The sequence below is a fragment of the Lagenorhynchus albirostris genome, chromosome 9 (assembly GCF_949774975.1).
Source record: "Lagenorhynchus albirostris chromosome 9, mLagAlb1.1, whole genome shotgun sequence".
Classification (NCBI taxonomy): Eukaryota; Metazoa; Chordata; class Mammalia; order Artiodactyla; family Delphinidae; genus Lagenorhynchus; species Lagenorhynchus albirostris.
The window spans coordinates 88,287,380-88,312,748 of NC_083103.1; the positions used below are offsets into that span (position 1 = coordinate 88,287,380).

General features: G+C 40.7%; 1 protein-coding gene across 3 annotated transcripts; it reads right to left on the reverse strand.

Moving 5' to 3' along the window:
• Positions 1–429: 429 nt before the first annotated feature.
• Positions 430–24,704, reverse strand: PPP2R1B (protein phosphatase 2 scaffold subunit Abeta). 3 transcript variants are annotated; one of them, XM_060160367.1, is made up of 15 exons: positions 24,570–24,704; positions 23,318–23,408; positions 22,815–22,915; positions 19,197–19,429; positions 18,760–18,907; positions 14,622–14,777; positions 13,847–13,961; positions 13,343–13,413; positions 12,854–12,988; positions 11,915–12,088; positions 8,225–8,285; positions 4,207–4,361; positions 3,704–3,846; positions 3,217–3,308; positions 430–2,811 (listed from the first exon to the last, which is right to left on the reverse strand). In XM_060160367.1, exons 1-15 carry the CDS (start codon positions 24,681–24,683, stop codon positions 2,795–2,797), a joined length of 1,806 nt encoding a protein of 601 aa, XP_060016350.1. In that variant the 5' UTR covers positions 24,684–24,704; the 3' UTR covers positions 430–2,794. The 3 variants fall into 3 exon arrangements, with proteins under 3 accessions (XP_060016350.1, XP_060016351.1, XP_060016352.1); XM_060160368.1 differs by lacking the exon at positions 14,622–14,777; XM_060160369.1 differs by lacking the exons at positions 23,318–23,408; positions 24,570–24,704 and adding an exon at positions 23,008–23,030.
• Positions 24,705–25,369: the final 665 nt, after the last annotated feature.

A 25,369-nucleotide genomic window follows, 5' to 3' on the forward strand; every position in this document is an offset into this window, starting at 1 on the left:
CTCGTTAGAAACCATATATTAACCTGTTTCTTCTTATGAAACAGAATGCACTTCAGGTTCCTATCTTCATGGCAGCACAGGCAGACAAACAAGATCTGGTCTCTTAAGCCTGTGAGGGCTAAACCCCATAAATATTGTAGAAAGAAACACTAAGGTGAATTCCACTACTGATGAGACTTTCATTGACATATGTTGTATATATCTCTGCTTCACTTTCCTAGTCAATCAAACAACTGCTGTAAACTGCCTAGGATGGATAAGTATGGCAGTGCTTAGTCCAGGCATTGTACAATCCAAGTGGAACGGGGACTGGAGAAGGGCCACAAAAAGCTCGTTTCTTAAAAGCAGTGAAATTCCTTCATTGTGTCGACAGGGTAATGAGAAGCAGTTTGGATGACTTGTTCAACACACAAAACACACCAGAGCACGTTTTAGAAATTAACTGAACATATTTTTATTGAGCACCTACTATGTACACCAGACACTGACCTAGGTGCTGGTGCTACAGATACAGCAGAAGACAAAATAGACAAAAATCCCAGCCCTTGCAGAGCTCCTGGAGCTTACATTCCAGTGAAATCAAGACAGGAAAACTAATCCATGGAGAAAATGACAAAGTTATGAGCCAAAGAACAATTCTTCTGAGGAGTAACAAAAGGGATTCCCTATTGTTTAAGTCAGAAAGAAACAATGAAGTCCCTTTGGGGTCACCCAAAAAGATAGGGCCCTGCTGAGCTCCCTGACCCAGCCTGAGAAAGCAAGGGCTTGCTGTCTACCCTTTACCACAGTTTTAGGGTAGAGGTCAATGCACAGAGCTCCCCAGGGGGTCCACTAGGCCATTTAAAAGTCTATCCCCAAACCAATGGCATTTCCAACCAGAGGAAAGCAAGGGTTGTGCAAATTTGTTTCAATCAAGACAACAGTCTCTCAAATATGAAATTCAATGAAGACAAACAAAACCTGCAGATAATAAAAAAACAAAAAGAACCATGAAACTAAAATTGTTTACAGCATAATAGTTTAAGATGTTAAAATGAGAATGTAGAAGAGATTATTGCCTAGGAAAGTATTTAATCCTTAGCCCAAAAGTAATAAAATAGAAACATACTATAAACTAGCTTGGCAGTTTTAAATGCAGGCAGGTAATTCTGATTTTAAAAGTTCTGTTTTTCCAAGGTAAGACAAACTTGAAAGTATTCGGTCAAACTTGGTTTTATGAAATGGTTTAATGTACAAAGTTTTCTAGGAGTCTTTGGACCTTCACAAAACAGAACAGGGCTCGCTGGGTTTAAGAGACTGTGAATGAAAGAAAAAACAGTCTGAAAACCAAAACGGAAACAAGCAAACTACATAGCGAGATGCACTGAGAGAAAAAAAAGCTACAATAAAACCTCATTAATTAAAAATGCATTAGGGACAAGTTGAGTTTGATCAGGTGAAAAATGTTCATAAATTTTAAAGAAAAAATATTTAAATTATCCATTAAATACATATGTATATATATCAGAGATAAAGAGTAAATTGAATGCATCTAAATAAAGGTGTGGCCTCACAAAGATCCTCACGGAAGGTATTTTAATATAATTGAAAAGAGTGATTAGTAACTAGCATATCAAGTGGTAAACGGGTGCTTTTTAAGGAGCGTTAAAATTGTTTAAGTAGTTCAGACCCAACAGGCTTCCTCACGTACTATCAATTTGCTTCAGCAAACCCTTCAGCTTAACTCATTATCTTCAATTCCAGGAGGAACTAATGAGGTTTTACTGTAAAAGTAGAAAAACAAACATTTCAAATGATAAGATTCCAGCATCACCTATACCAAAAAATTAGTAATGAAACTTCAGTTTGGAAAGCTACTACTGTACAATGTAGCAAGGACCAAATGTTCACACAGCCGGAAGGAGAACCAGGCAAAGAGCAGGAAATCCTCACAGTGGATTATACCAGTGGTTCCTTTACTCATTAGAAATACAACTGCAATCTTACAGTCAAACAGTAGAACCACTGCTTACTAGGAGGCACTAGATTTTAAGTTTCTCAGCGGGAAAGAGTATTTTTGAACGCAGTCACAGTGGGGAGCTGTGGAAAATGAGTTAGGTTTCAACATGACACATTAGCAGCAAGATGCATCTGCACTTCAGGTTTATGAATGACATGATTACAGTCAAAATCGAGCAAAGAAGAACCAAAACAACCAATACATGAACCCTGAGCTTCCACATTCCCCTTTCAGGTGAGACACTGAGGCAGACCATCACTACCCAGGAAAATATGGCTCTCACTACAGGTAAACCTCAATGTGTCTCCCAAGCGGAGTGCTTATCAAATAAGTTATTCTAAACCATGTATATTTCACTTTGGAATGATGGAGACACACAGATACATATAAACATCAAAAGGATCACTCTGTTCCACATCTGGGTCCAAACCTGTCCAGGCTTGGTGGAATATTAAGTGGCCGGGGCCTGGTTAAACAATGAGGATGCAGGAGATCAGATGGTGCTAAATAAATCATTAGATTTCTTAGACAACCAAGAAATGACCGTCCAAGTGTCAGGAATTGGTCACAACCAATAAGAACAGTTAAAATATAATTATCCCAACAAGGAAGACAAGTAAAAAACAATCTTTAGAAAGAATCGAGTCACTGAAATTTGATTTCTTCTTAGTTGTTGCCATTTGTTCAGATAAGGTCTTGAAGGTTTTCCATTTTTTCTCTCCACCCAGTTCAAGAACACATGGACTAGAAACCTGTGATAAGAATTTAGTAAAGTCTTTCCCCTCCTCTTCTTCGTTATGCCAATGCAAGCACTAGAAAATTCCAAACAAAAGCAAGTTAGTGGTACAGAAAGTTCATGAACTATCTATGCGAACATTAAGCACAACAAAAATGACCCAAAAGCATAAGACTATGTATGAGCTTCTCACTGTGGTCAGTTTCTTTACTGTCAGGCTAATCAAAAGTTAAACTTTAAAAACTAATTAAAATCCAAACAAAAAACTGTTCTTACCAGTAAGAATCACATCCCTACCCAGCCCTAGGAATTGGGAAAATGGCCAGCTCAGTGGTGGGCCAAGAAGCTTCTACCCAAAGAGAAGACGAGCATTCCGGGAGCTTACCACCTCCCAGGTCCAGATGCTCATCGCCTGGCCCACTTAACACCACTCATACCCCATTAGCCGAAGCAAAAGCTGGAAGGCAGAAAACAGACATACCACTTATAGCTTCCTGTGCAAAGTACTTGACATCCACGTCTTCATCTTGGCCTAGCTTCTGTAGCACCGGCTTAACTTCCTCCTGCAAAGCACTAAAATGCAATGGTATCATCTGTGAGAGGCAGTCTTCTGAGCCAGAGAAATGCTTTATGGTGTGTGTGTATATATATATTTGCTCTATGGTAATTTTTAAAGTTTAAAATTTTTAAAAAAATCTTAAAACACCTACAATATAAACTTGACAAGTATTAAATAATTTCTCAGGTTCTCTGTAGAATTAGCTTCGAACAATTATCCACATATGTACACAGCTTAAAGTCAGAGTACACACACTCAAAACTGGTTGTTAAATTACTCTATTATTTTCTTTAACCAATCCTACATCTTAGGTGAAGTGAAAATCACCAAATTTAATTTTAGCTATTTCTGCCTATATGGGGTGAAATTTTAAAAGTATTTAAAAAAAAGAATAATACTAAAATCTTACTTGGTATCTAGAATTGGTCCAATTTTCTGCAGCGATTTGGCCACATTGAATCGGACATTTGCTACTTGGTCTCTTGCCATTTTCAATACAACAGGCAGCATCTGCTTAGTGGTTATTTCCTGACCACAGGCTTCAGATAGTGCCTAGAAAAAGAAAGCACATTAAAAACACTTTTATTTTTCTAAATATCCCCAAATCTAAAGAGACAATATTTAATAAGAAAGTAACTGGCCAACAGGAAAATGTTTCTAGTGTGAGCATGTGAATGAAGGATACAAGGTAGCAAAGAATCCCAGAATTAGACCAGCATTCACAACTGACTTGACTACAGATTTTAACACAAATTGAAAAATTGACATTTTTCTCTCATCTCCTAACTGTCCAAATTAATCAGTATAAGAAATATAGTCCAAATAGAAGGCAACATATTCAGAATTCATAATACAGTACTGAACAACTGGTTTAACATCTGAGCTTAGCAATAACAGCTATGTAATACTTACATTAATGCAGAATAGAGTGGTCATTCTGTGCAGGTAATTAGGATCATTTGCCATTACTAACACTTTGGGAACGATGGTATTTTGGGCCCACTCTTTACCAAACTTCTGCACTAGTTTCACGAGGCCGTTGGTGGCAGCTTCACGGATGGCGTACACTGCAGAAGGGGTGAAGGTCACGTTGTGGTGCTGCTCAGAGCGTGAGCACAACCTAGTTTACTTCTACTTACATCATCATCAAAGGTGGACCAAAAATAAAACTCTGTAAACACTCCAATTTAGTCAGACTGCAGTGGCAAGCATGCTCAGCCATGACTCCTAGTATGCTGATTTGGTCTTATTACAGTTTCAAAATGTATAGAATGTCCAAGGAAAAGGGAGGTAAGGAGCTCATTATACACATCACTAATTAATTGGCAAATATGAGTGCCAACTATGTGCTATGTGTTACAGAAAGAATGCATAAGATACTGCCCTCAAAGATCACACACTTCAGCAGAAAAATGAAAGCTAATGCATTCCAAGAAGTCATGTGATCTAAGCCTGATTATAATGAAGCATGAAATTGTATACTAAAGACCCTGAGGGCTGTAGGAGTTTAGAGGACAGAGAACAGGGAGATCTGGGAAGGCTTCGGGAAAGAGAGGCCTTGCACTGGGCCTTAAAGATTAGGGAGGATTTGTGTAAATGGAGAGAAGAGGGGAGGAATTCCTGGAAAGGCCAAAAAAATTTACCCAGGGCACAAAGGAAAAAACTGGAATCTGGGAGACTGTAAGGTTGAACAGTTAGGGTGGAGCCAGAACACAGAGCATCATGAAAGCTAAATTTAGACTTTGTAAGAAAACCAATGATGGGTTTTTAAAGCAAAGTTGTGACCCTATGACCAATGTGGTATTTTAGCAAGATTATTCCAGCAGCAGCAAGAACAGCTGAGAGAATGACAGAGAGGGGCTATTTAGAGGCCTCTGCTGTCATCTATACAACAGCAAATAAAAACTTAAGACTGACTTGCTTTTTTTTCCCTTAAAACTGTTTGTTGAGACAACATGTCAAATGTCTTCTATGAATGTATGTGCCTGCTTTAACCTCATAATTCCCTATGAGGTCATTTAGCAAAGATGTCATAAATCTAGATCATAAAGGCCTGAGCTACGATCTTCTCAACAACTAGTTGCTACATACAGCACTCAGCAAAGACCGGTGTGGCAATGCTTCACTTTACGTGTCCGATACGACTCAAAATTTGGGTTTGGATAACAAATCTAGAGTGGTGGATACTGACTCCTTATTCTACTTCTCTCTCCAGATGGGCCCAACCCTCCTGGGTGACAGCTGTGGCTTAACAGCTATCCAAGCCACAGCTCTGATCCTGGACAATTTCTACAAGGCTTTCGGACAGGAAATACCCAGCTCTTCCCAGCCCATAGATCCTTTTAGGTAACACCACTGATGAGAACAGGCAAGGCAGCTTAGCCAAGGAACTATATAATTTATTACCAACATGCAACCTGACCAAAGCCTGTGGGAGCAGCAACCTGCCAGGAATATCTAGAAGCACTCGCTAAGGAGCAGCTCAAGTGAACTGTTCTACCCCTAACACAAATTCCCTCCCTTCACACTCACATTCTTTGTCTTGGGCACACCGTCCCCCCCACCCCCGCCCCCCAACCAACCTCTTCCCATCTGCGTCTTCTCCTCTCATTGTTTTTTTTATTTGCCTGAGATTTTTCTCATCCTAATGCCATTACCACAGGGAAGGGATCTCACTGCCAGAGTAACCAGAGACAGAGCGCTCGGCCTTGACCCAGACCTTAACTGCACTCAACTCTACTTGGCCAGATGCCTACTATGTTCTTGGCTTCTCTCAATTTTGCTGTGAAAAGAATGCAAACCATTCCACGGTTCTGCCTCTCCTCTCTGCTTGTTTTGTCTCTCTCCCTCCCTCTTCTTCCCTCTCCCCTCAAGGTCTGGCTGACTTGCAACGTTCCTCTGAATTTCTAACACACTCTATATGCTCACTAACTTTGGTACTTTTCCCTTCCTCCTATAAAAAATAAATTCCCCTTCTAAATTCCTCCCTCTCGCCAATACTATCCACTCAACCGTGGGAAGAGAAGTAAGTGATGCTTTCTTCCTTATGGTTCTCTGGATTTTTCACAATATCCTTTTAGTAGTTTAATAAGCGGAAAAAAGTTTCCAAAAATTTAATTGATCATTGATCACTACACGGCAGTTATCTAAAATGTGAAAACAAAACCCCATGTGATTAAGTATAGAACAATTTCAGAGCTGACATTTCATTGGTTCAAAGAATTTCATTGGTTCAAATTTGCAATGCCCACTTAAGTATGCTACTGCAGAAAAAGACATAAGGGTCTCTGTTGCTCCCAAATTGGAAAAAAAAAAAATCAGAAAAAAAGGAAGTATTAATTAACCTGCATCGACAGAACAATCCTACATGGAAAAGGTGTCAGGAATTCAATTCTTCGTGGAACAGGAGGATTTTAAAAGTTCCTCAAAATAAATCTATAACACTAACTTTCCAAGAAAGTATGAACTGATCTTCTGGGACTCACTAACATTAAATATTTATCAGAAATAATATAAACACTTTATTTCTAAAAAGAGAAGACTGCCTTTCCTATGATTTGCCAAACCTCTGTTTCATTTAAGAAGAAAAAAATTAAGCCATAAAAAGGTAACTTTGGAGGACAAGAAAAATAGAAATAAAATCTTCACAATCTAGTTTGAAAACAATGAAATTATCTACATATATACGCCTTTATGAGATTTGCATTTTGTTCACACCCCTCCTCTTCACTTCCTTAACCATATGATCTCCCATATGATCCAACTATGCCCTCAGCAAAACCACCTACATGTACAAGCAGACACAACATCCCCACTCCGCCCAAAGAGTCACCCATAAGCACCAACAGAGATACGTTCAGTACATAAAGTATATATAAGAAGCTCTGGAACTGAAGCAGGATACCCATCTTATCCACCAAAATATTGAACCAAAGCTCACAGGACACTGTAAGTCCTCAGGGCCCTCATCTGAACAGATCTCAGACCACACCGAAGCTGCCAGGTCTAGACATGGGGCTGGCACTGGACCTCACTGGTACAGAGGGAACCCCTCCTACCCACTTCTGCCCAGCAGACAAGAGGAGATACCCAGACCTGAGATCTTGTCAAAAAGTCAACTGCTAACAAGTTAACATGAAGTGTCTTTATATAAAACATGAATTGCCTGTATATTTTGATAAGCAGCAGTTCCAGCTTTTATTTGTAACACAGTATGTGGCACTAGAGGAAAAAGATTCTGTGACTGTTGAATTATGCTATAAATGCAAAGAAAAGGTAAAATACTAAAAAAATCTATTTTGTAAATGCTGTCCTATCTGACCCTGCCCTGAGTTCTCAGCTCTCCCTCTCTTAGTATCATGGCAGCAGCAGCCAGGGTACGGGAAGTAAGCATGCCCTTCACGCAACCAGAAATCTGGGACCTCTCTATCCTAGGTCACAGCTGACGTCTTTCACTCCTAGACACCTTTATTGCACCACTGTATACCTCCTTCTCTATGTCACCTCAAAGAAGACAAGTAGCCATTTCTTCCCCCTAGGCCTTTCTTCTGATTCCAATCCCTGTCCAATCCAGTCTACAGTGGCTGAAGACACAAAGATGGCATGGCCGAGTAGAAGACCTTGAGATAAGAAAGGAATGAATATGTGTGTAGAAGAGACAGCCTGAAAATAATGTAATAGAATGAGAAATAGGGCAAACAGATTTTTCAATGAAGAAAATAAAATTTAAGATAGAAAAAAACTGGTAGAAAATTGAAATGTCAAACTTGTGCTCAGAAAAAGCTAACTGGATTTTAATGAAAGCCTGTCTTCATCCCTGTACTGGTAAAACAAAATATGGTCAGATTAGGATTCCTTTCTAAAAAGAAAATATATGAACAAAATGGGATATATGCAAAAACATGGGCCTTCCATTAACTTATTTACTTACCATGGTCCACAAGCCAGGCCATACATAAAGAATTCAGCTTCTCATCAAAGAATTCCACACCCTATGGATACAGAAGATTCCATTAACAGACGTCTCCAAAGTTTAGAAATCAAGATGTACTATTTATATTACACCAGTGTGACCTGAAAGCTAAAAAAAACGACTTATTTCCAAATAAGCTGAATTCATGGACCAGCCAGAAAAAGAATACCATGAGATTTGATTTACAAACTGTAAACCTATTTTTACTGGATAGAAGTCATAAAGAAGAGCAGAAGTGAGTCGGCCCAGGCACTGCTGAGTGGGAGGGAACAGAGTGGCCTGGAGCCAGATGCAACACTGCAGATGAGCAGGAAGAGTGTAGCATGCACAGGCTGCCAAACAATCTCTAGAATATTTGTAAAAATGAATCACCAGGAAAATACCAGTCAGTAATATTAATAATTCTCAAATTTTCCCCCTTTTGGTTAATATCATAATAAATCCTTAAGGATAAAGAACGTGACATCAAGAGACAGACTTATCTCCAGCTAAAGAGAGTACTCTGGGATCCATGGGAGAAAGCAGAGAGAGAATAAAGCAGGCACAAGAGTACAGTGAAGTGGTCCCAGCACAGTCACAGTGGAACCATCCTACTGCTCTCCACCACTGCTCTCCCCCACAACGGTGGCCGCACCAGCACAGGCTGCAGACAAGCTCCTCGAGCTGATTTGCACGGACCCAGCACCATGGGACGTCACATCATGTGGGCGATCGCTGTGAACTGTGCTTTCCCAGCACCCTCTTCTTGAGGTCTACGCGTTCACAGTCTTTAGCTTCTTTGGATCCTAAGAAGTTTCTGACCAGTGATTATGTATTTTCAATAAAGAAATGTAATTAAAGTGCTTTGAATATATGATAAAATGGCTTCATAATACTAGATTATGAACAGGCTTTATTTTAGCACACCCTTAGATTATTACCATGTCCGCTCTCAAAGACTTATTTTTCGTTTCAGATCATGGATTTTTCTTGAGTCTTAATTAACTTTTATTTCCTGATTCTTGTGGTTTAGCCTTACTTTCACTCACCATGGTCCATAAGCCAGGCCATACATAAAGTCTTGAAAGAATTTTATAAGTTGACTACCTGAAATAAAAGTCTTTTACAGATTTTTTTTTAAGGATAAAATATATAATAATAACAAGAAGTTGAAGTTGTATAACAAAACGTTTCTGACTGATGCATGTCACCTCTGCTAGACAAGCATGAGGCAGCCAAAGTCACCAGGTGCCTGTTTCCATACTCCTCCGGAGAGCTATCAACCTTTGCAGGCTTCCCAGGTCTGGGAGGGACAGAGGTTCAAGAAATGGTACTAAAATTCACCCTCCCTTCTGGACAGTTATTTCAATCTTTAGCAAACCAGTTAAGCACTGCTGCTTTCGACTCCGGAGAGGTGATTCATGACAGTCACCAGTGAAGAACAGAAGATGACTCTCAGTACTCGGGAATGGCAGAGGGAAAAAAACTGACAGGATGACTTTGCCTGACCCCATCAGCTATATAGGTATCCTCCACTTTTCGAAAGTTCACTTTATATCACTTCACTTTTACAAAAGAGCTGTAAAACAATACGTGTCTTCACTAACCAAAAGAATCTGAGGGGGATTTTTTTAACAAAAAAAGGTGAAAACAGCATTCAGCATTTGTCTTGCAGTGAGTCAACAATCCCTTCGACAGGCAGTGTGCACCACAGCAGCAAGAGTGGCCCCGCCAAGCTCCTTCCCCTAGAACTACGCTCAGCATCTCAGCATCAGGCCGCCATTGCTTTGAACTGTGCCTGTGAGCATCTGTGCTTTATCTTGATTTACTTCCTGTATCTGTTAGCAAGATGTGTCCTATGGTAATTGCTTCTTCGCTTTGTGCCATTTCAGCTTACAAAAGCTTTCTTAGGAACGCTCTACTTTCAAACAGTGGGGGAAACCTGTACACTGATAATCTTTGGCATCCATTTTGAAGAATGGGACACTTCAAATTTGATAAAACATATGACGTCACACACATGCACAGACACATTTCATAAACTAAGTATACCAAAATAACAATACAAATTCAGTGATCCAAGAAAAGAAAAAAGAAATCCCATATGCTATGATATGAAAGGAACAGAAGTGGGGTTGAAAGAGGGGAAACAAACTGTATTAATGTTGGCTATAAACTGACATATTACGAGCTTTCTCAAAAAATTTTCAGGTATTCATTTTCTTAACAGTCAACAAATGTTAAGTGCCTGATTAATGCCAGGCACTGCACTATGGTAAGCACTGGAAATAAAACACTGAACACAGTCCCTGCCCTAAAAGACATCAGTTGTCTATCTCCTCAACTAGATTTTAACAGACAGTTATAATATACTATAGTAAGTGCAACCAACATGGTGAGGGCACATCAAATTTAGAACTGATGAGGCTATCTACTAAAAAAGAAAGGGAAGGATGTGGCTATAAAACCCAGCACTGAGGGCTTCCCTGGTGGCGCAGAGGTTGAGAGTCCGCCTGCCGATGCAGGGGACACGGGTTCGTGCCCCGGTCCAGGAAGATCCCACATGCCGTGGAGCGGCTGGGCCCGTGAGCCATGGCCGTTGAGCCTGCGCGTCTGGACCCTGTGCTCCACAGGGGGAGAGGCCACAACAGTGAGAGGCCCGCGTACCGCAAAAAAAAAAAAAAAAAAAACCCAGCACTGAAATTTTAATTAATTTAAGATCAGTACAACTATCCATGAATCTCAAACAGTAATGTGATAATGTAGACTTTGGCCAAAATACTAGCATTACAAACTTCAACACTCCTTTTTTGTATGGAGAGCCCTCAACTCCCTTTAACCAGAATGTAGGAAAAGTGGTAACCAGAGACATTTTGCACAGAATATAGGCAAACAGGGAAGCCTCCCTGAGCAAAAGTCAAAACTGATTTATCTCAAAACCATACTTCCCTTTCTTCTGAGATAAATATTCCTTAAATCACAGAGACATTTAGTAGCACAAAATCTATGTGACATAAACCAAGAAATTAATTATATTCTTCTATGGCTTTGCTTTCAGATAGTGGGGAGGTGAAATGTGTTTCTATAATACCTTTTTATTAGAAGTTAATGCAGGGCTTCCCTGGTGGCGCAGTGGTTGGGAATCCACCTGCCAATGCAGGGGACATGGGTTCCAGCCCTGGTTGGGGAAGATCCCACATGCCACAGAGCAGCTAAGCTCATGCACCACAACTACTGACCCTGCACTCTAGAGCCCGCGAGCCACAACTACTGAGCCCACATGCCACAACTACTGAAGCCCACGCGCCTAGAGCCCGTGCTCCACAACAAGAGAAGCCACTGCCATAAGAAGCCCACGCACTGCAACGAAGAGTAGCCCTTGCTCGCCGCAACTAGAGAAAGCCCGCGCACAGCAACAAAGACCCAATGCAGCCAAAAATAATAAATAAATTAATTTAAATTAAAAAAAAAGGATACATAAAGTTAAAAAAAAAAGAAGTTAATGCACTGATGAAAATGCAAACCACTCTACAGGCAACTAAGAGAGACCATACTTTCATGAGTCTAAATGAACATAACCATAGGAGCTACCTGGGCCTCCTACTTGCCATGGTAAATCTGCTCTACTATCTGATGCTATCCTTCAGTTCACAGAGCACCCATACTCACCAGCTGGCCTGCCAGCAGTGGCATATACTCAATGATGGCCAGCCGGACCCTCCATTTGGCATCTTCAGCCAGCTCCACTATGGCAGGAAGGAGTGATTGAGAGAGCTGCCGGATTCCAATCACTTCATTTACACAATCCAAATTGGAGATGATGTTCAAACGAACTTCAGGACACTGCAAGTACACAAGCCCCAAAAGACCACATGTAAAGATCAAGTTCTCTGCCCAATATTCTCCTACCAACACAATGAGTAAATAAAATTTAAAATAAGAAAGTACTGACTCAGGTGAAAAAAGTATTGTCTTGGAAGAAATACTTAACACTGAGTACACAAATAATTCAAAGCACATAATTTAACTGATCTTAACCAGAACTTTCAATGAAAAATCTATAGAAAGGTAAAGGGCATAGGCTATGAAATCAAATTACATGCATTCAAATCCCAGATCTACCACTGCTGAGACCCTGGGTAAGTTATTTTACCTCTGTGCTTCACCTTCTTCATCTGTAAAATGGGAATAATAATAAGACCCACCCTCATAAGACTGTTGTGAGAATTACATGTAATAATAATACATGCAAAGCATTTATGATCATGCCTGGCACATAGTGTTAATAAATATTAGCTAATGTTATAATTTTGATATTATTATATTTATATTTAAATGAAAGAAACTTATCAAACAAAGATCCATTAAGTTTAAAGAGAAAAAAAAAAGCAGCGAATATAAGCAGGAAATAGGCAGAGAAGATGGAAAGACATTTTTAAGTCTGTATCAAATGGCCCATTTTCTGGGGAACTTATAACCCCATGCCCAAACATTGTCAATGGTTTAAAATAAGTTACTTTGTTGGGTTCTATCTCAGTGAGACCCCAAACAAAAACCAAACCAAATCACTGACTATCAAAGGATAACAAAATTTATAGCCAGACTTACCTCATCCTTTAACTGAGCTAAAAAAAGAGGTAGAAGATGTTCAATGGTATTCCCTTTGCCCAAAATCGTAGACAATCCCATAATTACAGAAGCTAGAGCCGACTTGACATGTTGATTTGTATCAGATACTAATTCCTAAAACAAAATCAAAATTAAAAGCCTTTCTTTTTTTTGCAAGACAATAGAAACTTCCATACCATTTCACAAGGAATTTTAAAAGACAGCACTATTTCAGTATTGATTAGTTGATAAAGTTTCCTCAGACCATCTGTCAACTAATATAAACCTATGCACCAAAGAGCACTTTACACTTATAAAGCACTAATAAGTAATAAATAACAATGTCACATGTTAACATATCTGTCCCATTCATCCCTGGTCCAAGTTTAAACTCAAAGAGCTTTAAGGGAATATTGATACAAACAAAAACTGAGGTAAGGTTTACCTTCATATAGGGCAAAGTGAAACAAAAAATAAAGTTAGGTTTACCTTTATATAGGGCAGAATCTGATTCATAATTATGGTCTCTCTACCTTCCATGGGCAAGTTCTCACAAAGTTCTAAAAGAGATAAATAGAAAAAAAAAATACTTACATAGAGCCATTACAAGGAGCCAAATGAAGAAATTTAACCGGGTTTATCAACAGTTTCAAGTTAAATCAAATCATATGTTTAAGCAAGTAAGCTCCAAGGAGGAAAACTGGCTTATTTTAAATGCACTTTTTGGTCAATCTATATGCCACTGTGTACCACACCAATCCAACCTGGAAATGCCTTTTTTTTTTTTTTCCTAAAAACAGAAACAGGGTAACACAGCTGTTTGGTTTTAAATATAAAGGGAGTAGCTTTATGTGACAATGTAACATTTCAACACATTAAAATCATCTATTTACTTGAAAACATAATCTAGAACAAAAAAAATACAAAATTCACTGACATAAAGAATGCACCAAAGTGAATGACATAAACTACAACATAAACTGATGCCTTAACCTTTTACTTTGTGGGCAGCAGCTGCCCGGACTTCAGCTTCACAGTCTTTGAGTAGGTTCTGAAAGGCGGGGATGAGGTCATTTAGGGTGATTTTGGGACCCACAGCTTTCTGGAGCTATAAAAGAATTTGTACAGGTTTTAATGTATTCTAAACAAAATAAGTAACATGAACACACAAAACAGCGCAATCTTCAAGTATAGACAGTCCCCAACTTATGATCGTTTGACTTAAGATTTTTCAACTTTAGGATAGTGTGAAAGCAATACACGTTCAGTAGAAACCAAACTGCAGATTTTGAATCTTGATCTTTTCCCAGGCTAGCGATATGCAGTACAATCCTCCCGTGATGCTGGGCAGAGAGAGGAAGCCCCAGCTCCCGGTCGGCCATGCAATCACGAGGGGAAACAACCGATACGTGTAAAACCATTCTGTTTTTCACTTTTAGTACAGCATTGAATAAATTACATGAGATATTCAACACTTTATTATAAAATAGGTTTTGTGTTAGATGATTCTGCCTAACTGTAGGCTAATGTAAGTGTTCTGAGCACATTTAAAGTAGGCGAGGCTAAGTTATGATGTCCAGCAGGTATTAAATGCACTTTCAACTTGCAATGTGTTTATCGGGACATAACCCCATCCTGAGTCCAGGAAGATCTATATATGTTTTTGCCATGAGCACTTCTAATTCAGAAATTTTTGGTACAACAGCAAATCTGTGGGTTTCTGTTTTTTTTCTTTAGTACTCAAAAAATGTCAGTGCAACAATTTTACCTCTGAAAATTTGTCAGCTACCATATAGCGAACTCGCCAAGATTTATCTTCTGCTGCTTGTCCAAGTGTAGGCATCACCAAAGCCTCAAGGTCATCCTCAGAAAGTAACTGAGCAATATTGACACAAGCTTCCACAGCTAGGAGGCGCACTGAATCCTAATGAACAAAATTCCTTTCCGTTAGTCAGATAATATTTACTGAGAGCTACGCGGCAGTGTGTGGTGTGTGGTAGTGCCGTGGGTATCATTTAATTAAAAAAAACCAACCACACTATATGCAGCTCATGTCTTTATGTCTTGAAATAGCTGCTCCCTTTGCCTGGAATGGCAGGCATGTCAAAGCCATAAAGGCAGAAATGACTGTTCTCTGAGCGAACAGCAAAGTAATGACGTTAGTTAGAGTTCAGGATTTTTATTAAGGAGAATGAAAATAAAATGTGAAGATTAAGTGAAAAAAGAAAACGTTTTAATGATGTCTCTAAATCCTCACTATAAGAAGTTGAGGGATAAAAATGAAAACAATGCTTATACAAGTTGTTTACAACAGATCAAAACAGAGAAAGAGAATAGGGAATAAGGGTAAGGGAATGACTTAGGAAGCTCAGTTTTCAAACTACTCATTGTAGGATGGCAGTAATAGGAGTTTAGGCATGAGATAATGACTTGGAAAAAAATACATAGAAAAACAAATTTTTTAAGTAATTAAAAAAAACATTCAATTTAAACGTTGATGATCAAGGACAGAATAACTTTGAGGTAGCCAAGCATAAAAAACCCAGCAGAAAAAATTAGGTATGGGATTAATGAACTCAGCTTCCCAAATGTAAACCACCAAGTATCAACGTAGTACCTGTATGACCTTTGCACAAGTGGAAGTATATAATTAGACAAATCAATGAAAAATAGGGAATTGAGCTATAGATTCGGGAATCATAAATATATTAGTAGGAACTGAAAATACATAAACATCTGAGCACCCAGAAGAAACAAGACAAAAATTTTAAGAGTATGTGTGTGTATATATACATATATAAATATTTTATATATGTAACATTCCTGTATGCGTATATCTAGGCATGTGCAAACACACAAGGGATAACAGCAACTCCAACTTTCCGAGACACTACACGTTTACAGATCAACAATAACTTACCCTACGCCCAAGATACTCACTACTCTATCTAAAGGAACAGGCTAAAAAAGGCAGAACTAGGTTCTTGGTAGTAGCTATACAGCTATTTTCAGATTCCAAAAATTATGATGAATCAAGGGATTACCATCATCTATGGAAATATATACCCATCAATATTTGTTCAATTAATCAACTGCTTCTCTTCCAGAACTCCTGATTTTCTTCCCTATACCTGCTACTCCTCCCAGAATCTTCTCCACTCAGCAGTGACACCAGCATCCACCCAGTTGCTCAAGCCAAAAATCAAAGAGATCTTGATTCCTCTTCCCTTCATCCAATTCAATAATAGTTCTACTGACTACCTCCAAAACTATCTCCAGTTTCTCTCCATCTTCACTATACCACCCTAGTTCACCACTGTCTCCTGCCTGGATTATTACAAAAGTCTCCTAACTTGTCTTGCTGTTTCTACTCTCAATCCCACCTTACAATTTAGTTTCCACCCGGAAGCCAGAAGGATCTTTTAAAAATGTAGATTACATCAAATCACACCGCTGCTTAAAATCTCGGTGTATTCTCATTCCACCTAGAAAAGAAAATCCAAACTCTACACCCTTGTGGTTTAAAGGTCCCCCACAATCTGGCCCCTGCTTATCTTCTCCAAACTCATCTCTGATCAGAGTCCTTTTCACCCACTATGTTCTAACCTCAGGGCCTTTACACTAAGTGTCCTCTCTTCCTGGAATTCTCTTTTCCTGGAGCTCTGACACCCTAGGAAAGGGCATGGCTGGCATTTTTCTTTCATGTCTCAGTTTATGCCACCTCTTCACAGTCCTTCTCTGACTAACCAGTCTAGAGGATGCCCTACAATCACTCCCCACCACTGTGTTACCCGACTCTATTTTCTTCATAGTATTTATCCCCAATGTTTTGTTTGTTTATTATCTGTTTTCCTTCATTAAATTGTAAACTCCATGACAGCATGGTCCCTGTACACCCTGTTTAACACTGTAAACCAGCACTAGAACAGTGCCTGATATGTAGAAGGTGCTTCATAAATACTTTCTCAATGAATGACTAAGGCAGGAGCAGCAATTCTATCAGTAGTCAGAGTGAATATACACACATGTATTTTACAACTAAGCACAATATTTTTTTGAGCATCCATTGCTGCTAATACCACAACTAGACATAACTCTTCATGAAAAGTAACCTCCATCTACGAAGTGATCTTATTGCCCCCCAAATATCAAACCTAACTCTCCTTAAGCCTTTAGATCAGAGCTGGGGCAAGTGCTGGCCAAATCTGAAAAGCAGCAAGTTTCTGTAAATAAAATTTTACTGGAACGGCACCATGCCCATTAGTTTACATATTATAGAGTGCTACATACAACAGCAGAGCTTCGTAGTGACAACAGAGACTGTCTGGTCCATAAAGCCTAAAATATTTACTATCTGGCCCTTTCACAAATCTCCACTCTAGATTCAACTACCAATTTTGCAGGACAAAAGAAAATGTTAAATTATACCACTGGAAATGTAATCAGTGAGATCTCAAATGAGGATTCTAAACCTGTACTGTCCAATGCAACAACCACTACCCACTCACTACCTACTTCTGTGTGCCTGGAATGTAACTAGTGCCACATGTTTAAAGGATAGTTATTTTGGATATATTGGGTTAAATAAAATATATTATTAAAATCAACTTCACCTGTTTTTTACTTTTTAAAACGTGGCTACTACAAAACTTAAAAGTAACAGCGGCTTACATTGTATTTCTGTTGGATACTGCTGTTTTAAACTATACTGTATGAGTAATAAAAATGCAAAGAGAAGTAAGGAGGTGGTTACCACGAAAGTCAAGATGAAGTGTTAGTCTTAAGGGGGTGGAAAGTGAGGAGTGGGAACTGGGGAGCAGGGTTGTGTTTGGGAGGGAGCCCATGCTGGGCTTCCGGGGTAGTGGCTGTCGAAGTTCTATCTCCTTTCATGGATGAAAGTCACAAGATGACATTAACTTGTAATGATTCATTAAGATGCATATTCACTTTGTGCTGTTTTCTATATATTATTTTAATAAATTAAAAAAATTATTTCAAAAGATTTACCATCTTTAGATCTAGAAGCTGAAAATAAGACTCATGGGTATGTATCTGCTGCTCGTGATCCTGTACACATAAAGTGATTCTAGGGCAGCAACTAGGTAAAACCTGAAGGGCTCTTCTTCTGGAGTCCAGGAACTCTGGGGGCTGATCCTCCAAAGCACCATACAGAGAGGCAGTGCAGCTTCGCAGTGAAGGCCATGAACTCTGGAGCTAAACTGCCTAGACTCAAATCCCCAGTCCAACACTGCTAACTATGCAACCTTGAGCAAGTCACTTCAATTTCCTGTGCCTGTTTCCAATTATGTAAAATGGGGTATCTACCTAATGGGGCTGTCGTGAGGACTGAATTACTTCCCGTATGTAAACCACTTAAAACAGGCTGAGAAAGATTTATTTAGGTGCTTGCTAGTGTATTATTATTGCTATTTCTACACCAATGAGATCCAGATCCTTGGATTTATAACTGCTATCAAGTGAAGTCATCCTATACACTCACATAGAGGATGCAGAGGGTCAAACAGCTTTCCCAATACATGCTATGCTTGTTTATCTGAAAGCCAAAAATTCCAGGAAACATTACTCTCCCATGACAATCCAGCCTGCAGTGCCCAAAGGTATGTTACCCTTTAATGCAGCTTTGGTCTTCCTTTCTAATTATGGCTCTCATTTCCTCTTTGACACCCCCTTCCTTTTAACAGCTGCTAATGTAAAAGAAAACTGTGGTCTGGCTAAGAAAGAATTATAAGGACACTGAGATGGGTCATATTAAACTTTATCCAGGCCAGAATTAAGTATTAATTCTGCAAAAAGGATCCTACCATGAGAACCAAAACACCCAAAGAAATTCTTAAAATTTTAAGAGGAGCATATCTGTGTACTTTAATTACTAAGAGTTAACCTACCTGTTCATCGGAAGCTAGATTAGTGAACAATGGAACAATTTCACTTTTCACACTGTCTAATTCCAAAACTTTTGCAAATTCACCCAGTTTGGAAGCAGCAGCACGTCGTACCATTGGTGTGTCATCTGAGCACAAGGAACGGAAGTGCCTGCAGCAAATAAAATAATGAAGGTATTTCCTGTCAAATGCCATTGATGAAGCATCCCCCAACGCACACAGAAACTTTAGAGGTTTTCTCTTACAACCATCAGCGATTAGACTTCTACTCATAGAAGTAACAAGGGAAAACCCACGGGTATATTCAACTGGACAATAAAAAGTGGTGTCATTAATCCGACTACCCTGATACCAGTCACTCACTGGTAACAGGGTACTGTGTAACTTGTCAGCTGTGAACTCCCAATAACCCCAAATAACTAAAAAATACCATATCTTACTGTCTAATTTCTGCTTTGACAGCATTTGAAGCCCTGGGATAGCAAACGCTGAACAAACCACATGCAGATGTGCGAGAGGTAAACCAATCCCCACTCGCTAGGCGTTTCACCAGAGGGACAAAGTGAGCCTCCAGAGCCACAGGAGTGTGCTCCTGGGAGATCTGCCTCAGGGACTCCACAGCCTTGTCTCGAACCACAGTCTCTTCCACGGTCGCCAGACTTTCCAGAGGAGGCTAAATAGACCAAAACGGAAAACGAGAGAGAAAACTTACTCAATCAGGTTAGATACAGATTATCACCTTTTAAAGTGACTGAAGGGAGGTGGTACATGTAACCAGAATGTTAGCTACATCACACCAAATGGTTACTTTCAGTTCACATGGTGATAACATATGTTGTGTCCAACCTGAAGACACGACTTCTGTAGGACAGCCAAGATCTCACGTCCCAGATGGCAATTCCCAGATGGTGTCTACAAATGACACAGTGGAAGAGACTTGACACAATATTAATATTATTGTGAGCTGAATCACTAGATTTAAAAGCTATGTAGCAGGACTTCCCTGGCAGTCCAGTGGTTAAAACTCCGTGCTCCTACTGCAGGGGGCGTGGGTTTGATCCCTGATTGGGGAACTAAGATCCCACAAGCCGCACGGTGCAGCCAAAAAAATAAATAAATGAAAGCTTTGTAGCCAAATTCAGACAGGATAATGTACACTTCCTCGAGTAAGTGCAAAAACATGACCAACGCTGGGCACCATAATTACATGAGGACATCTCATCAGGACACTGAGTCCACAGCCTTTGGGTTATTATTCTACCATTCCTGGAGGTGGACGCTACCTGTGTCCACTGTCTCCACACCAACCTATAAAAGGCTGAGAACAAAATCCTTTTTTCAGAATACATCCAGAATCTTCCCAAGAGTCACACACAGTGGGAGTTTCCAAAAGAACAATTAAGTGAAGAGTGAAGAGGTGGTAGCAAACCTTGCCTGCAGCTTTAGAAACAGAAGAGACCAAAGGGGCTGGTCTGGACTAGGATCAGTGAGTGAATATAACACAGCCCAGTAAAAAGTGACAGAGGGCGGGTTCTCTGAACCTCTGCCTTTCTGGGTTTACACTCAGTCCAGGCAAATGCAGCATATACCATGAGGTGCAAATGTTAAAGACAAAACCCACATGTAGAACTGACCAGGAGAGTTAAACACAATTGTGAGTCAAAGGAGAGACGTGTGTCTATCCAATAATACATTTCAAAAATTATTTGATACACAGAGGTAGAAAGTACTCAGCTTTTCTAAGAGGTATTTCAGAAGCCCTTTGAAAAGATACTGCTTTCTGACTTGTAAAGGCCTTTCATGATCTGTCCACTGCCATCTCTGACCTCCTCTCATGCAGTATCACTGGATAATCTCTATCACTACTACAGGGTAAGGCAAGCTCCTGTCTCTTGATGTGAACTCTGCCTATCTCTCCATGATCTTTTCCTATGCCCCCGGACCACCACTTCTTCCAAGTCTAGCACCAACACTGTATACTCCTGCAGTCCAACCGGTTCCATGCTTCCAAGGCTCTTAAACTCTTTCTTTTAAAATGATAATTATTGTTATATTCTAGCACTGAGGATACGGAAGAAACAAGGCCACAATTTCCTTGCTCTAGTGGAGTTCACATTTTTTTTTCTTTTTTAGGTCTTTTGATTTTATTTTTTTAAATTTATTTTATTCATGTATAGTTGATGTACAATGTTGTGTTAATTTCAGCAAAGTGATTCAGTTATACATATACATACATTCTTTTCCATTATGGTTTATCACAGGATATTGAATATAGTTTACATTCTAATGGAGGACGATAACAACTAGTCATGAAACCAACTAGATGGTGTTGAGTGTTCTGTAAAGAACTAGAATAAGGGGAATTCCCTGGCCGCCCAATGGTTAGGACTCCACACTTTCACTGCCAGGGGCCCAGGTTCAATCCCTGGTCGGGGAACTAAGATCCCACAAGCCAAGTGGTGCGGCTAAAAAAAAAAAAGAATAGGATAATGTGATAAGGGGTGAGTGGGGAAGCAATTTCAGGTTGAGTGGTCAGCGAAGGTCTCTGAGATGCATTAAAGTTGATATGTGAATGACAAAGAGACAGCCCCAGGAAGCTCAAAAAAGAAACATTTTATTATAGGGAATACCTAGGGCAAAAGTCTTAGGCAATAAACCTGGTTTATTCAAAGAACAGAAGGAAGACCATTGTGAATGGAATGAGGTTATTATGAGGGAACACATGAGATAAGCTCATAGGGGCAAGTTTTGTAAACTAAGGTACAAGCTAAGGTAGAAATCTGGGATTTTCTAAGAGTCGTGGCAGGTAGTGAGTGATCCACCCGCTGGGTGAAGAGTGAACTGTAGTGGTGGGGCGGGAGGCATGAGTGGAAGGCAACTAGTTAGAAAGTTACTGTAGTAATCTAGAGGAAAGATCATGTCGTCTAGAAAGATTAGAGGAATGAAGAGCTAGATGGTAGTAGGGATGAAGGAGAGTGAACTGATTTGGAATATATATAGAATCTATAGGAGTTACTAATGGATTAGATGTGGGAAATGAGGGAAAGCGAATTCAAGAATGTCTTCTAGGTTTTGGTTTGTGCAACTGGGTAGACGGTGATGCCATTTACTGCAACGGGGCAACTAATTAGGAGGCATATTTGGGGAAGAAAATTGATGTTGTTTTAGATATTAAATTTGAAATGCCTGTTTGACATCCAAGTAGAAAAATCACAGGCAGATATATAGAGAAAGACAAACATAGATATTTATATCTATCTTTCTACATATATCTATAACTGGAGTTCCATGGAAAGGTAAGAGGTAAAGACAGAAGTCACAAGAGTCAGCAACATAATACAGACAATATTTAAGCCCGGAAGCATTCAGCCCTATCTTGTCTAACTGGCAAATTCCTAGTCATCCTTCAAAACCTAGTTCAGACATTCTCTCCCAACAGATCTTCCCTGATCACCCTGGGTTAATCCCTTGCCCTTCTCTATTACTTGAATGCCTTTTATGTGCTTCAAATTTTTCCATCTAACACCGCACAGTAATTATTTGTTGACACATAAGGACAGAGGCCTCATTCCATTCATAATGCTCTTCTCTAACATTAACATTGTAACTTCAGTGCCTGATATAATAGGTTCTCAATAAATGTCAACTAAATTAAACTGAATTCATCAAATTCGCAAAGTAAGTCAGAAGCAAAAGTTACAATTAAAGACAAAACTAATAAACATTCCCAAAGCCATAACATTGCTAGATGAGCATTAAGATTTCCACTGTAAGGGGGAAAAAGCCATGAACAAAACCCATCAAATCCTTTTTCTCCCGACCTCTAAATTAACAAATCTACAGAGGCAAAAAAGAGGGAGAAGTTCTTTAATTCATAGTAAGAAAAAATAAGAAAGGGTTAATTGAGTCCAAAGGGCCTAGTTATTTGTCCTCTCAGTAGCTAACACTGTGACTATCCATAAAAAGATCTGTATAAAAAATGCTGCAGTGTGCCTATCACCAAACAATGTATCATTTATACTGTAAAAGTTGTAGGAGAGTAGGCAGAATATACTCACCAACAAACAGTGGGCAAAGTCAGGACCTCCCACCAGGCCAGTGAAATTTCCCAGCTGCTCAGCAAGAGCTAACAGTACCTCATCTTCATCATAAATTGTATCTGGAAATGACAACAACCCAGTACTCATCAACAAGGATATCTGGCCCAGAGCTGGACACTCACACAAAACTAGGAATAGACTCAATATATAACTAGATGGTCTGTCACAGTCCTAACAGCCTTTTCCTCCTTCTCAATCAAGAGTCTATGGATCTGTTTTACAGAATGAGTTAGAAATTCATAATCCATATCAATTACTTTCCTATTAGCTAAATAGTTAAGGTCTGAATATGTCTGGCCACAAAATTACAGTATATGCTGTCCTGTTTCTTCATGGGAAACAGCAGGCTCAGTTTAGTACTTACTAATACTGTGGGTAACAAATTCGAAAAAAAATAGCCAAAGTTTTGAAAGCCACTGGAAAACAGAAATGCCCATGCCTTTCCTCCAAGAGTCACATACCTGTAAGGAAAGGCAGCAGTTCAGTTCGCGTCCTTTCTACTCCAAGTGCTAGAGCAATTGTTGATAATTTCTTAATACTATTGAGACGGAGCTTTAAAAAAGTAGAAAGAACGAAGTCAAGAAACAGTTGTGATTTAGACCAAAAGACAGTAGTTGCATGCTTCCCTGGTGGCGCAGTGGTTAAGAATCTGCCTGCCAATGTAGGGGACACGGGTTCGAGCCCTGGTCAGGGAAGATCCCACATGCCGCGGAACAACTAAGCCCGTGCGCCACAACTACTGAGCCTGCACTCTAGAGCCCTTGAGCCACAACTACTGAAGTCCCCGTGCCTAGAGCCCGTGCTCCGCAACATGAGAAGCCCGCGATGAAGCCCGTGGGCAGCAATGAAGACCCAACGCAGCCAAAAATAAATAAAATTTTTTAAAAATGTGAATCATTTTAAAAAAATTAATAAAAAAAGACAGCAGTTGCAAACAGGTGAGATAATAACATACAGGTAAGAATGAAGAAAACCTTTAATTTAGATTTCATTCTATGAGGAACCTCAAGAACAGTGGAACACGCCTTCATTAGCTAAAGGAAGATTTCTTAGGAGAAACACGTTGACGGGCCCATTAAACAAATGAAAGAAAATACAATATTCAGAAAAGTGAGACAATTTTAAAAAGAGAGAACTTTGGCAGTGGTGAAGCAGGTGAAACGGTTGAGTACAACCCCTGCCTTTTCAAAGAAAAGTTCCATCAGAGGTGATACACCGCCTCCTCTAGGTTAGTTAGCCATCCAACCTAATTTCTACCCCACAAGCCCAGCGGAAGGCAGTCATTCACCTGCACTTCACTGGGCGCCTTGGCATCCTTGCAGCCCGCTCCAGGCCCTCGCGGTTCCGCTCCGCCCTCCTCCCGCTCGCTCAGCTAGAGGGATGACCCGCCCAAGGCTGGACGCGGCGTTCCCACCGCCCGGCCCGGAAGGAGGGCCCAGGAGGGAAGCCGGTTCTCCCACAACCGCCCCGGACCCGGTGCGACGCCGGGCCAAAGCCTCAGCCGGCCGGGACAAGCGGTGCTGGAGAGGTTCCCGGCCCGTCGGGTCGAGCCACCAGAATACCTCACGGATCTCTCCCCTCCTCCCTGTCAAGTTTCTGCTCCGAGTCCCAGCTTTTAATCCCCGGGCCTCCCCTGCCCCGGGGCGGGCCTTCCCCCTTCCCTACCACGCGCCCGGCCGAGCCCGCCTCCGCTCCCCGGCCCGACTCCAGTACCTGCACGTCCTCATTGCGAAGCTCGTCGATTAATACCGCGATTGGGTAGAGCGAATCGTCTCCATCTCCGCCCGCTGCCCCCTGGCCCATGCGGGGCCCCGCCACGCCCGCCATGTTCTTTCTCCTCCGCTTGGTCTCCACCGCCCGCTTCGCGCCCAGGCCCCGCCCCGTGCCCAGGCCCCGCCCCGCGCCCGGAGAGGCGGGGCTAAGACCCAGGCTCGGCTAGTGCTGAGGTCGGGGAACCAAGTGCCTGGCCGGCCGGTGGAGGCCCCATCCCGGACCCCGTTGCCGGCGGTGCACGTCTGAACTCCAAAGGACAGGTGGGCTGAGAAAGCGAAAGGAGACCGCGTGTCCTTTCCCCAGGCAAAAGAAATAGGGGCGGGGATTCGTCCTGCTTATGATGATCTGAAGGCGTCGGGGACTTACCTGAGTGAACCAGGCTGTGCCCTCTTAGGACTCAGGCGGACCAACGAGGATGCCCAAGGACAGGAGGAAAAAAGATTTAGCGCCTCTCCTGACTTCCTCCTGGCCCTGAGCCATTTGGGTCTCCAGTCCTAATTTCCCCGCTATCCTCAAGCTTCCACAAAACCCCTCCACCTCTTCCTCCGGCCTGTGCGCCAGAATTGTATCTGGCTCCTGCCCCGTAAGACAAATAACGCGGGCGGTGAGAGAAAATGAACAGCGCTATCCAAACTCCCCAGTCAATATTTTTTCCGCTTTCTCCATGCAAGCTGTTAAAAACATGTTGCTCTCTTGTTTTTGTTTCTTTTCAGTTTGGTACTGGAATGGTGCCTTCTGTT